Source organism: Bos grunniens, chromosome 22, assembly GCF_055505025.1.
Source record: "Bos grunniens cultivar Pamir isolate PY7600 chromosome 22, Bosgru_T2T1.0, whole genome shotgun sequence".
Lineage (NCBI taxonomy): Eukaryota > Metazoa > Chordata > Mammalia > Artiodactyla > Bovidae > Bos > Bos grunniens.
The window spans coordinates 50,392,913-50,406,262 of NC_141186.1; the positions used below are offsets into that span (position 1 = coordinate 50,392,913).

Genomic DNA, 13,350 nt, shown 5'->3' on the forward strand with positions numbered 1-13,350 from the left:
TTGAGGTCGTCGTGGTTGTTAAGAGGAGGGGAGTGGCTCGCTGGATGAAGGGAGGATAGGAAACGGAGGGCGGGGACTCTGAGAGAGCAGCCCCCAGCCGCACCCGCCGTCCCACTCCGCCTGCGGGCCGACACAGCGCGGGCGCCCAGGTTTCCATTGCGCCGCTGTCCTCTGCTCTCCCGCGGCTCTGCCTGAATCCTGGAGGCGGCGCCGAATCGGGGCCCGCCCCGCGGACCCTCCCGCCCCGCGCTCGCTAGCGCCCAGAACCGGCCGGAGACCCGGCCCGACCGGGCCATGTCCGCTGAGCCTGAGCTCATTGAACTGCGGGAACTGGCACCCGAACGGTGCGCCGCCCCGGGGCGCACCCGGCTCGAGCGTGCCAATGCATTGCGCATCGCGCCGGGCACAGCGCGCAACGCCGCAAGGCAGCAGGTCCCGGGCCGGGGCCACCGCTTCCAGCCCGCGGGGCCCGCTACGCACACGTGGTGTGACCTGTGTGGCGACTTCATCTGGGGCGTCGTGCGCAAGGGTCTGCAGTGCGCGCGTGAGTAGCGGACCCAAGAACTGGCGGGAGCGAAACGGGCAGCCAAGGGACAGCCCCGTCGCTGAGGGCCAAGTTGCGATGGAGGGGGTCGGGGGGACGGTCCCCACGGACCAGGTCCGTTACCTTTGCCCCATAGCACAAGAGAGTGCGGGCTGATAGTTTATAACCTTGCCAAGCTCCACCTGCTTCTGAGACAGTTAGGCAAACGCGCTTGTCTGTAAATAAGGTGCTACTTTCAAGTTTAACCACTGCCTTGGCCCTTCTTGAGAAAGGCTTGTGCCTGTCATTCTCTGGACTCACATTCTTACACTTGACCCTTTGGAAAGATTCACTTGCCAAGTCCCCCAGGAGAATGCCTGTGGTGAAGGGAACTTACCCACCTATGGGAGAAGGCCTGGAAATAGTCAGAAACTTGGGCACAGGGCTGCAAGCAGGAGTTTTGAGTCTGCCTTTAGCAAATACCTATTGCAGGTTCAGTCAACCAGCTGCTAAAACATGAAACACAACCACACACCAGTTGGTGCTTCTGCCCTCCCAGAAATCACCAGCAAGCTGAGGTTGCTGTCTGACTGGCCATACACCATCTAGAAACACTTGGGATGCTTTTATTGCCCTCCAAACCCCTACCCTTGGATCTTACTGCAGATCTGTTGAATCAGTCAGGTCACTGGGAGTGTACCAGCGATTTTTAAAAACAGGTCGTTCTAATGTGTAGCCTGGGTTGAGAATCACTGCTCTGGCCCATTTAGGAACTTAGGGAAGATGTCCCAAGCCTGTGTGTGATGGAGACTCTCTTATCTAGTACAGGAGTTTATCTTTATTCAGCTAGGATGAGTATGGGACTTGTGGCAGCATACAAAGCATGACAAGGACTGGGAGATAGCAGTGTTCCCAAGGAGAAATGGAGTGGCCATGGGAATGAAAAACAGGACAATTTGGGTGTGTGTCAGAGGCAGAAACAAGAGAGGAATCAAGGATGAGTTGGGGTGGTTTGGTTTTTGTTTTTTGCTGAGTTGAGGAACTCTGGCAAGGGCAGGGGTGAGGAGAAGTGAAGAATTAAAAGGAGTAGGAAAGTGAGTTAAATGTTGGCCATGTCTGCTTGAAATGTTTATTGGACAGCCAAATGAAGATACTGACACACAGAATTTGATCTCAAGGAGGTCAGATGGAAGCCTTGGATGTAAGGTAGGTCAGTGTACACAGAGAAGAAAAGCGATCAGGACTGGGCCTCGGACACCCCACCATTAGATCTGGAAGCTGAAACAGAAGTGAAGCCCCCTGAGCAAGGGCTACAGTGAGGTGGGAGGAAAACCGCGGTAGTGAGGGCCCCCCGGGGAATCCGGAAAGCAAGCATCGGAGGATGCTGAAGAGGTGAAGGGACCACCGCATTCCGCGGTGCGGTCTCTGAGTTTCCTGGAGGGAGGGGAACAAGACTGACTGGAATGGGTAGAGGATGAAGGGGAGGAATTAAGAGACCAGTGTTGGTAAGTTTTGAGTGTAAGGGGAATAGAGAAAAAGGACATGAAGCGGCACTGAGTTAAAAGTTTTTTTGTTTCCCCCTCCAGTAAATGGGAGGAGGGAGGGACGCTGATAATGAGGAAGGGGAAGTTCTGCCCTAGGCGCTAGAAATCCAACTGCTGAGCAGGCCCGGATCCCTAACAGCATGAAGTTTTCCCTGCCAGTTTCCAGGCGCTGGGGGCGGGGGGGACGGGGGGAGACTCTAAAATCTGAGTGCTAGTGGGTGTTAACGGGAACTGAGATAAGGCCAGTCATGGAGAACACGACGAGCAACGGCCTTCATCCCGGGGCTTCGCTTCTGTCCCTGGGACGCTCCTCCGAGCTGGTGCTGGGGTTCGTCCACCTTACGGCCAGGCCTCTCTGCAGATTGCAAGTTCACCTGCCACTACCGCTGCCGCGCGCTCGTCTCCCTAGACTGCTGCGGGCCCCGGGACCTGGGCTGGGAACCGGCGCTGGAGCGGGACACGAATGTGGTGAGCGCGGGACTGGGGAGCTCACGGGCAAGGCAGGGATGCGTGGACGAGCGGGCCACATTGCAGGCGTTCCCTAGGGCCGCCCGGCGCTACGCGCAATAAACGTTTTAATAGCCGACTTCCCGGTGGCAGAGAGTGGCTAATTCTGCGCGCGGGCTCCACGGGGTGCCGGGGGGTTGCTGACTCGGCCCTAACCGCCCGGAGCCGCCCAGACTACGCGCAAGTACAACTTCCGCACCTTCCCGCAGCTGCATCCGGCCTCGAGGCCACGCTGGTGCACATGCGCACAAGCTCCATAGTGTCCCTTGGGAGGCGGGGCCTGCGAGACGGCGCTGAACTGAGGGCTGAGATCATTCTTGGAGGCGAGGCGTGTGTGACCCCGCCCTTCGACATCCCTCCTCCAATGAGGTGACAGCTAGATCCTGGCTGTCTACGTTTCAGTGTTAACGGTTGCGGCGCGGACACTGGTTCCGGCGCACGCACACTCATATACGGGTGCGCACGCGTACACGCGCTTGGGGCGGTGGTGGGAGTCTACCGGTGCACCGGAGCTGGCGGACTGGCGGGCGTGGCGATGGGTGAGGCGGACGCGGGAACGCCCTCCTTCGAGATGACTTGGAACAGCACGACAAGCAGTGGCTACTGCAGCCAGGAGGACTCGGACTCAGAGCTCGAGCAGTACTTCACTGCGCGTACCTCGCTGGCGCGCAGGCCGCGTCGGGACCAGGTGGGGACTGGAGGTTGAGGGAGGCGGGCGGGGGCGATCGCTGGGATCCCGCCCCTCCACGGTACGTTGCAGTCTCGAGAGTTTGTGGGCCGCTCCGCTCTCCTGTCAGCGTGGATCTCGAACCGGACCGGGGCCAGCCCTCGGAACCGTGTGTCTGGCTTTCAGCACATCGGTACTGGGTGCCGAGCCCTTGCTGTTTCTGTCACAGACCGGTTGAACCAGGGGAAACAGCTGAGTGGCTTGGGGTAGACCAGCGGCAGGCATTATCTACCCCTTACTAAGGCTGACTGTGCAGTCTAGATTACCACCTCGATTTCCGCGTGTGGGCGCTCCCATCCCTTCTCTGGGGGACCTGGAGGAAGTGGAGGGGGAGGAGTCCTCGCCGGGAATTGAGAAGTGTGTTTAGGAGAGAGGCAAAGGAAGGTCGGAGAGAAGCAAAGGAAGGTCCAGGCCCCTCCATTTCCACTCCTGGATGGAGCTAGCTTGATCCCCACCTCTTGCCGGTCCCGGCCTGTCACCAGCTGCTGGAATGTGGAAGATTCTCAGTCTACCCTCCTCTTCAGTGGACCAGGAGTACTCGCTTGGGCAGCATATATAGAAAAATCAGAGCAGACCAGGGGATCTGGGAATAGCCGGAAAGGAAGCCTTGTTTTGGACTGTCAGCATTCAGGAACACTTCACCCAGGAAAGGTGGGAAAGGCTAGATTGTAAAATGCCCTGAGCGGAATCAAGAGATAGGGGTTACTAATCTAGGACTATAAAGTGTGGTACTGGAGCAGCTGTGCCTCTGAGAGCCTCCCAGATGTCCCCATTATCAGAGACCTCTGTGCTGTGTACCATGAGTGTGACCTCCAGGCTCAGAGCTGGTACACCTCGGCAGAGCAGGAAAGAGAGATGGGGACCATGAAGTGAAGTTCAGTATACCTGGCAGCAATGGGGCAGAATTCCTTACATGAGCCAAGAGAAAGGAGTTATGGGTGATTATGGGTGATTATTTAGATGAAAATTCTATACCTTGAAAGCTCAGTCCAGAGTTTGGGTGCAAGGTTTGAGGGTGGATCCCTGGGACTGTCCCTGTGTCACTCAGGCCTGAGCCACTTTCCATCGTGGAAAGGTGAGAAAAACCACAAAACACTAACCAGTTGAAAAGCAGGCTGTGGAGTCCCAAGATACATACATATCTTGTATGTAAGATATGTATACCTATGGCTGACTCATGTTGATGTATGGCAAAAACCAACATGATATTATAAAGCAATTATCCTTCAGTTAAAAATAAGTTATGAAAAAAAAAAACCATCAGTCACTCTGGACAGTGGCAGAGTAGAGGGTGAGTGGCTAGAGTGCAGCAGAAGGGAAATTCCAAGGTCCTGTTGTATGTCCCTCTGGGACAACTTGTGGAATTCTCCTCCAGCAGTCAGTTTTAGAAAATGGAAAAATGAAACTTTCTCCTCTAGAATCCTGGCAGGACAGTGCAGTACCTCCAGTCCCAAGTCCTTGAGGGAGGTTCACCTGGAGGGAACTGGGAAGGGGCTGGAACTGAGGTCAGTGCATCCCAGTTTGGAGCTCTTGGACAACCCAGGAAGGGAAGAGGGAGGACCCAGGCTAGAGCTCAGAGCCATCATAAGGAAGGGGAATAAGTGAGTAGCATCCCTTTGATCACCCTGTTCTGTAAACAGAATTCTCTTCCTTCTTGCCCTGGCACTGGATTCTGCTCAGCTTTCTTCCTGCCCCTAGCACCTCTTCCATCCTGACAGTCTTTTCTCCTGGGGCATGCCTTGTCCAAAATCCTCTCCTTGGATGGAACAAACACTCCATCCTTTATTCCCAGCCCCTCTGGCCATCATTTTATCCCCCCACATCTCTCATTTTCCAGGATCCAGACCATTTGTTCTTACCAGTCCTACAAGATTTCCAACTGTCTACAACAAGGTTTCTGCTCAAGTTTTTCATTTCTCAATGCTCTTTTCTATCTACGAGACTTTTGGAAGCTTGGGGAAGCAAATAGGCTTCTCCAGAGCCTCAGTCCTCAGTGTCAACAGCTTGCTGACAGCTGAACAGCTGCAGGTACTAGGTGAAGAGCATATTGCTAAAAGGCTGTGAACTCTACCCTACCCCCTCATCTGTCCTTCCTATTGTTCGCATGAGATGGTGTAAACTTGAAAGTGAAAGTGTTAGTCACTCAGTCCTGTCCAAATCTCTGCAACCCCTTAGGCTGTAGCCTTCCAGGCTCCTCTGTCCATGGGATTTCCGAGGCAAGAATGCTGGAGTGGGTAGCCATTTCCTTCTCCAGAGGATCTTCCCCACCCAGGGATCGAACCCAGGTCTCTTTGCATTGCAGGCAGGTTCTTTACCATCTGAGCCATCAGATGGTTTAAGCTTAGGGGGCTCCAAAGCAGTAGCCAGGAAGAAGTCTGGCTGTCCTGGGCTCAAAGCTGAGCACAAGATTAAGGTTATTCTGCAGAAGACCTTCTGATGGGAACTTCTCTGGGACAGTGCATTGGTCAGTGATGATCTCAGCTGAGTCTGTGACACTCCCATTCCTACTAGGGCCTGTCTGACGTCAACAGGAAGTAAGGCTGATGCAATGAGGCAAGGGAGTTTGGCTGAAGCCCTGGCCCATACGCCACCCTTCTGACAAGAATCCAGTCCCTGGAGGAGCAAGGGGAAGGGCTGAGTGGCGGAGCTAAAATCTTTGGGCTAAACCTTCTAGACAGCAGGGAGGAGGTGCATAAGCTTCCCTGTTTGGCACTTGTGTGACAGGCTCTACTAGAAGGCTGCCCATGTCCACCTCTGGCAGATTGGAGCCTGGCCTGAGGCTGCCTTTTGTGCAACTTGGGTCAAGATCAAATGACATGTCATAGTGGTTTTCTCACTGTGTCTGAGACATGTAGGCCTGGCCCAAGTCCCCCACCAAGAAGTGTTAAGGTGGTAGCAGTTGCCCCTCTCCTCCTGCCCCCTGGTGGCTGGTCTCCTGGTGTGCACCAATCCCTATACCTCTCCCCCTGCGGTGAGTCATGGGCAAGGCCAAGAGGCAAAGTGAACTGCCTTCTCCAGGATACACCTTGACCCCACCCAACTAGGGTGCTGAGATCAAGATGTTCCTTCTCAGAGTCCCTGATCTTATCCTGGCCTTGATTTCAAGGTGTCCTTAGAACCTTCCCCAGGGCTGAGGAGGCTGCAGGCCAGCAGCAGAGAAGCCAAATGATTCTGCCTTGGCTGTGTCCATAGAATGCAGAACCAGGAGCTGTGATGGTTTCCTCTCATCAGGCCATGAACTGTGTCCGTCAGTTTCCAAAGGCTGCCCACAGGCCATTTTACAGAGTGGTCCACCCGGAGTTTATCTTCTTGCCTTCGACATGCATTGCAGAGGAATGGGTTCTGTGAGGGCCCTCTCTCTATGCCTGCCCATCTTTCAGGATGAGCCCGTGGAGTGGGAGACACCTGACCTTTCTCAAGCTGAGATCGAGCAGAAGATCAAGGAGTACAATGGCCAGATCAACAGCAACTTGTTCATGAGCCTGGTGAGTTGACAGCCTGTTCTGGAGATAGGAACCCAGCCACGTGCCTGATGCCCAGAAGGTCAGAGTTGAGGTATTCTTGGGAAGGCCTGAGCAGTGATTTATTCACACCCACCCTAGCCCCAAGTGGACTGGTAGGGTCCAGTCCTGTTGCATCTCACCTGGCACCTAATCACAGTTTGGTTTTTCCTCTTTAGAACAAGGATGGCTCCTACACAGGCTTCATCAAGGTTCAACTGAAGCTGGTGCGCCCTGTCTCAGTTCCCTCCAGCAAGAAGCCACCCTCCCTGCAGGATGCCCGGCGAGGCCCAGGGCGGGGCACAGCTGTGAAACGCCGCACCTCCTTCTACCTGCCCAAGGATGCTGTCAAGCACCTGCACGTGTTGTCACGCACGCGGGCACGTGAGGTCATCGAGGCCCTGTTGCGTAAATTCCTGGTGGTGGATGACCCTCGCAAGTTTGCACTCTTTGAGCGGGCTGAGCGCCATGGCCAAGGTGGGCTTCCCACCCCATCCCACCATGTGTGAGGGTATATATACATGTGCCTGTGCATGCAGGAGCTGAGGGGGCTGTGCCTGGCTCTAGTTAAACCCTCCCTTCCCTCTGCTTGGCCCACAGTGTACCTCCGGAAGCTGTCCGATGATGAGCAGCCCCTACGCCTCCGGCTCCTTGCAGGGCCCAGTGAGAAGGCCCTAAGCTTTGTGCTGAAGGAGAATGACTCTGGGGAGGTGAATGTGAGTAACAGCTCTCCTTAGTTTTTTGGGTGTGACTGGGTGGGACTGGAGGGTTGCAGCTACCGTAAGACTTGAAGGAGCAACAGGGCAGACAAGCCCTGCAAAGCCTCTGCAGAAGTGTGTGAGCCTTGCAGCTAAAGTGGAGGTTTCCAGGAAATTCATGCCAAGGTCTAGGGCTCGTCTCAGGAAACCAGGAAGAACTATCTTGATGCACTGCTCTTCCCTGTCGTGGGAAGTCCTCAGGAGATGCAGGAGTCCATCTGATGGCATGGTGATCTCAGGCCAGGTCAGAGCCACACAGATAGGCACAGGACAACACGGAGGTGCCCGTCTTTAGGCACTAGAACTTTTTACCGGGAAGCTCTCCAGCTCCAAGGTAGTGCCTCTGCAGAGTGAGATTAAACTCAGAGAAAGGAGGCATGACCTGTCCACAGGTAGCTAAGGAACATTGGTTTGGTTGCCTGTCTGCAAGATCACTGCCCTACTTTGTGGGACCCATCTTCTCTATGTATTGTTTTTGGGAATCTTAACACAGACCACTCAGGCAAGAACCTGACACTGGAAAGCACCATCCTAGCTGCATGATCGTGATAAAGTCATCTTCTTTCGGGAGAGCCTGCCAGCTTGGTAGTGCCTGCTGTAGCTTGTGTCTCCCTTCTCCCCCTCCAGTGGGACGCTTTCAGCATGCCTGAGCTACACAACTTTCTGCGCATCCTGCAGCGGGAGGAAGAGGAACACCTCCGCCAGATCCTGCAGAAGTACTCCTATTGTCGCCAGAAGATCCAGGAAGCCCTGCACGCCTGCCCCCTGGGGTGACCTCTTGTACCCTGGGGTGGAAGGAGGAGAGTAGGCAGCGCCAAGGGCGTGCCGTGTGAGTGTGCAAAGGCCCCTGTGGCCTGAGGAATGAGTGTGCATGGAGGCCCTCTCTTGCTGGGGGAACGAGCCCAGAGAACAGCGAAGGAGCTGGCCCCCTGTGTCCACCAGTGGGTGGAGCAGAGCATGGCTCTTCACCCTTCTGCCTGTCACGTACTGGGTCATGGTGGGCCAGGGTTGCCCTGAGAAGCTGCTCCAGGCTTGCAGCATGGGTAGAGGAGACAGAAGTCTCTTTAAATTTGTGTCTCAGATATGAGAATCTTGGAGACCCTACAAACAGAATAGGGTCGTTTGCAGGGATGAGGGCCCTTGTCTATGCAGAACGGTTGTGTGATTTGGGTCTTGGATGGGGGAGGGGGGTGTCTCAGGATAGCCCTATCAGAACCAAGGGTGGGTGTTCAAGATAAGACAGGCATCAAGGAAGAGTCTAGGGTTCCCTCTCCAGCACCCTCTGACTCCTCACACACCTTCAGGTCAGGGAGTGCTGGCTAAGGGTGCAGCAATAGTGCCTCTGCCTCCTCCAAGGAGGATGTCCCTGGGCCAGGCTCTCTGAACGTGGGCACTGGCCCAGGTGTCTGTGCCTTGTTTGCCAGTCAAAGCCAGGGTCCTTCCCTTGGGTATTTTTGATGATGTGTGCGAATGTATGTACTATTTTGTGGCCTCAGCTGAATGCCTCCTGTGGGGAAAGGGGTGGGGGTGATAGTCATCAGGGCCTGGGGTCTGAGAGAATTGGCTAAATAAAGATTTAAGAATTCTGCTTTTGGATTCTTTATTATGGGCCCTCATCTGTAATTGCCCCACAAGCCAGTGGCTGCCAAGATTGATGGACAGGCTCACAGTAACTATGGGACAAATCTGTGAAGGATGTGGTATATGGATATGTACTCAGTCATCACTCAAACCCTGTGGCTAAGGTTGTAGTGGGGGTAAGAACATCAACTGCCAGAGCTTAGAGAAACCACACACTCCATGCTGTGGAAGGCACTTCACCAAATATTGAGATTCTATTGTGGACCAGACACTGGTCATGGTACCAAAGGTACAGATGTTAATGTCCACAAACCTTCATAAAGCAAGGCTTCTGGTGGGTTTGGAAAGTACACTAAATTTGAAGTTCTTTGGCCCTGAATGTAGATATACAACCATAGGCTAATTCCTTAATTTTATTTAGGTTCAGTTTCTCCTCCACATGCCACAATTGGGGATGGCAAAAAAGGTATGGGGATAGAAGCCAGATGGGCACTGACCAGTCTGGCCTGGAGTCAGGCCCTAAAGTGCTGGTTTGGGGGAGGTACCCGGTGATTGGGCAGGTCCGCTGAGCCTGACCTCTAGGGGTTGGGGACATAAGAGCCGCCATACAAGCTAAAGAAATAAGGAGGAGGACACAGCCACCGCTTTCCCTGGTAGGAGCTGCCCGAGCTGGAGAGAGCGTGGCCTGCTGGGAGCTGACGTCTTGCGGTGCATGCTGGGGTACCTAGCATTTGAGGGCGGCTGTTGGTCCCGCCCCGCGGACCGACGAGAGAAGCAGCCAATCAGAGGGGGCAGCATGCGGCGCATTCGGAAGCGGAAGTGAGGTTTCCGTGGAGACAGCGGACCCTGCGGAAGGCGGCGGCAGCGGCTGCGGCGGCATCTGCGAGCCAAGGCCCAGGCACGGTATGGTGGCGCCGACGGCCTTGTAAGAGCGAAGTTACTGCCGGGCCCGCCATGCGCCGGCGGCCCTGACATGGGCGCCAGCGGCTCCAAAGCTCGGGGCCTGTGGCCCTTCACCTCGGCGGCGGGGGGCGGCGGCCCAGAGGCGGCGGTCGCTGAGCAAGCTTTGGTGCGACCGCGAGGCCGAGTCGTGCCCCCCTTCGTATTCACGCGCCGCGGGTAAGGGCGCGGGGTTCCGCCCCCGGGAGGACAGACGGGCGGCTGGGCGTCTCGCGACATGGGGCGCTCCCGCTGCTGTACCCCCTACACCCGAGTCAGGACGACTCCCATATTTCAGGTCCCCATAGGAACAAAGGGTGGGGAAAGCCGAACAGGCGGTTCCTCGTGGCCTGGCTGCTCTGAAGGTCTCCCTAGGAGAAGAGTGGGCCTGAGGCTTGTCCCTGGGCAGGTCCTCCGTACGATAAAGCTAAGATAGGGTCTCCCTGAGACTCCAGAACCTCTTCCTTTCATCCCTTCCATCCCAGCCTGCTAGCCGAAGGCTCCTATTCTCACTCACCCCCAGTTCTCCCTAGAGAAGAATGACCCTCTGTTTTGTCTGTTTCCGTTCCCCACAGTGGTAGGGTTGGACCTCTCTGGGTAGTGGCTGGGAGAGTAGGACTGGGCCCTAGCGTTGAGGCTGGGACCTGGGGAAAAAGACCCTCACCCCAGGTATGTTTTCCCAGATCTGGGGGCACTGACCTCTCCCCTCCCACAAGGGGCCCAGATAGGAGCACTATATGGGCCTGGATCTGATGGGCCCTGAGGACTGCTGCTCAGGTGTTGCTGGAATCTAGGGGGACCCCAACAATGGCAGTCTGGTTGCATCAGCCACCTGGACCGGGGAGGATTCAGCCTTTTTTCCTTCAGGCTCCCTCCTAGCTCGGGCATCTGCTATCTCAGGCTTTGGCCTTGGGCCAGCAGTGTCTTCTGGAATGAGACCATCATGCCCAGGCCACCATCCTTCTCACTCTAGAAGTCCTGGGTGAAGGCAAGGGCCTGATCGAATGGCTACTCTTGCTGAACAAACCAGTGACGTTTTGGTATGGCCTCTCTTCTTAGGGTCTGACAGAGTAGCACTGGCCACCATCCTACTCCCCACTTTCTAGTGGACCCCAGATCCTAAGCAAAAGATTCTCCAAACATATTAACCTCCCTTTCTCCCACCAAGGTTGTTCTTCCCCATTGGGGGGAGGGCATACTTCCCTGTGGTCTATGGCATTTGCCATGACTAGCGTGGGGCTCCAGCCCAGCCTGTTCCCCTCTCGCTCTGCACAGCTCCATGTTCTATGACGAGGATGGGGATCTGGCTCACGAATTCTATGAGGAGACAATCGTCACCAAGAACGGGCAGAAGCGGGCCAAGCTGAGGCGGGTGCATAAGAACCTGATTCCTCAGGTGAGGGGCTGGGCCGTGGTCACAGAGCCTGTGTTGAATGTGTGGAGGCAGACCCAGATGGAGTCTGCTGTCGTGGTGGGGGCTGTGGGGGGAGGCACTGGGAGGAACAGGAAGGCTTCCTGGAGTAGGGGCCCTGAGCCGGCCCTCACTAGCCTCTGTTTCCATGGCAGGGCACCGTGAAGTTGGATCCCCCCCGCATCCACGTGGATTTCCCTGTGATCCTCTATGAGGTGTGAGCCTGGGGGGTGGCAGGCGTAAACACCCCCTGCCCCAGCAAGACACCCCCAGGCTCAAGGTGTGGCTTCCATTGAGGAACCTAGGCTGGGGCCACAACCGTGAATAAACTCCACTGGCCTGGAACCTTCAGCTGTGAGCAGGGCAGTCCTACAGTGCTGGTTGGGTGTTGGTTTGTATGTGGACCAGAGATGGCTGGAAGCTGGTGAGGGCTGATGGCGGAGTTACCAGTCCACCTTTCCCAGCAATCCCTACAAGGAGCATGGCAGGGCACATGCTGGTCAGGAATGCCTGGTTCCTGTGCCCTTGCCTGGCCTGCATTCTTCCAAGCTTGCCTAGGGCCCAGCCCTGCTAGAGGCTACAGCACTTTAAAAGCAAGGTCTGCCTTTTTCCAGCCCCAGGGCAATGGGAGCTCTACAAAAGTGGGAACTTCCTTTCCCTCCTCACTTCCTTTACCCTCTCGTTGGAGCATTTCAGCCGTTTGCTACCTCGATTCCTCCTGTGTTGGACAGAGGCTGGGGGCAGAACAAGCCTGATTTTTCCTGCCTACCTGCCCGTTTGTTCCCAGCCCCAGATGGATGGACACTTTGCTGGCTGTTAATAGGAGTAGGGACTGGTGTGGGAGGTTTCTCCCTCTACCCAGGGCTGGCCCGATCCCTCCCCACTGCAACTAGTTGTTTCTCCCCCTCCCCCCCCACCCCAAGTTGAGAGGGTGTGGATGGGGATCAGGAAGGGCTCTGGATGCCTGTGCCCCATCCCACTTACTGTATCTAATCCCCCTTGCCCTTACACATCCACCACCCTGTGGTAAGGCACAGCACCCTAGGGCTGGTGCCAGTAGCTCTGAGGAGCCCACCACCCCTTTTCCCTACAGTATACCCCTCCCTTCAGTATCAGTCAAGAGAAAAGTACTGGAGCCCCTGGATAGGGGCAGAAAGAAAACAACCATAATAGGAATACTTAAAATGTGAAAGCTTGTAAATAGTCTAGTCCATGATGTTATTGGGGCAGAGTCTGATTTCTACATAGAAATGATTTTTTTTTTAATTCCTTACTGTGCAAACTCTGTGCTTTAAGCGTGTGAGAAATGGCTTGGGGAGGGTAGTCCTCAATCTAGGAAGGCTGTTGTGTTATTTGTTCAATAAAATTATTTGTAGACCCTGCATACAAGACTGACATCCTCTGAGGCTGTGACACCCAGTGTCTGGACTACCACATGGGCATAGAAGGTAGACCTGGGTCCAGGACTCAGGTCGCACCAATGTTTGGCAAGGTCCAGAGTGCGGCCATCCCAGCTACAACCAGCAGGTGGCAGTGTATTCACACAGACCTCACTACAGACCCACTCAGGATGGAGAGCCACTCCTGTATTAGGTTCAGTAAGTGGAGACCCTGGAATTGGAAGGCCCTGGGATACTTCAGTAGGGATTGGCCCCACCTGCCTGACCTGAGATGACAGTGTGACCTCAGATAGGTCTGGAACAGTTGTTCTGTCCCCAGCTGAGGCAGCTGAACCTACATGAGGTCACAGCCTAAGCCCCATAGACCTTCTAGGGCCCAGCCTTAGGTGGACAGCAGCCAGGTGGGTGCCACTGCCCTTGACCTCCTGCAAAACTGCAGCCCAAATCCACTTGCCTCTCC

General features: G+C 55.4%; 2 protein-coding genes across 4 annotated transcripts; both read left to right on the forward strand.

The window, feature by feature from the left end:
• The first annotated feature begins 57 nt into the window (after nt 1-57).
• RASSF1 (Ras association domain family member 1) lies at nt 58-9,147 on the forward strand. 3 transcript variants are annotated; one of them, XM_086367925.1, is made up of 6 exons: nt 58-544; nt 2,429-2,535; nt 6,682-6,786; nt 6,981-7,278; nt 7,402-7,517; nt 8,187-9,147. In XM_086367925.1, the coding sequence occupies exons 1-6, from the start codon at nt 295-297 to the stop codon at nt 8,331-8,333; spliced, it is 1,023 nt and encodes a 340-aa protein (XP_086224051.1). In that variant the 5' UTR covers nt 58-294; the 3' UTR covers nt 8,334-9,147. The 3 variants fall into 3 exon arrangements, with proteins under 3 accessions (XP_086224051.1, XP_086224054.1, XP_086224053.1); XM_086367928.1 differs by lacking the exons at nt 58-544; nt 2,429-2,535 and adding an exon at nt 3,053-3,262 and having other exon boundaries at nt 6,494-6,786; XM_086367927.1 differs by lacking the exons at nt 58-544; nt 2,429-2,535 and adding an exon at nt 3,053-3,262.
• An 825-nt stretch (nt 9,148-9,972) lies between these two features.
• TUSC2 (tumor suppressor 2, mitochondrial calcium regulator) lies at nt 9,973-12,874 on the forward strand. Its single transcript, XM_086367933.1, has 3 exons — nt 9,973-10,259; nt 11,355-11,475; nt 11,646-12,874. The coding sequence occupies exons 1-3, from the start codon at nt 10,114-10,116 to the stop codon at nt 11,709-11,711; spliced, it is 333 nt and encodes a 110-aa protein (XP_086224059.1). The 5' UTR covers nt 9,973-10,113; the 3' UTR covers nt 11,712-12,874.
• The last annotated feature ends 476 nt before the right edge of the window (nt 12,875-13,350 follow it).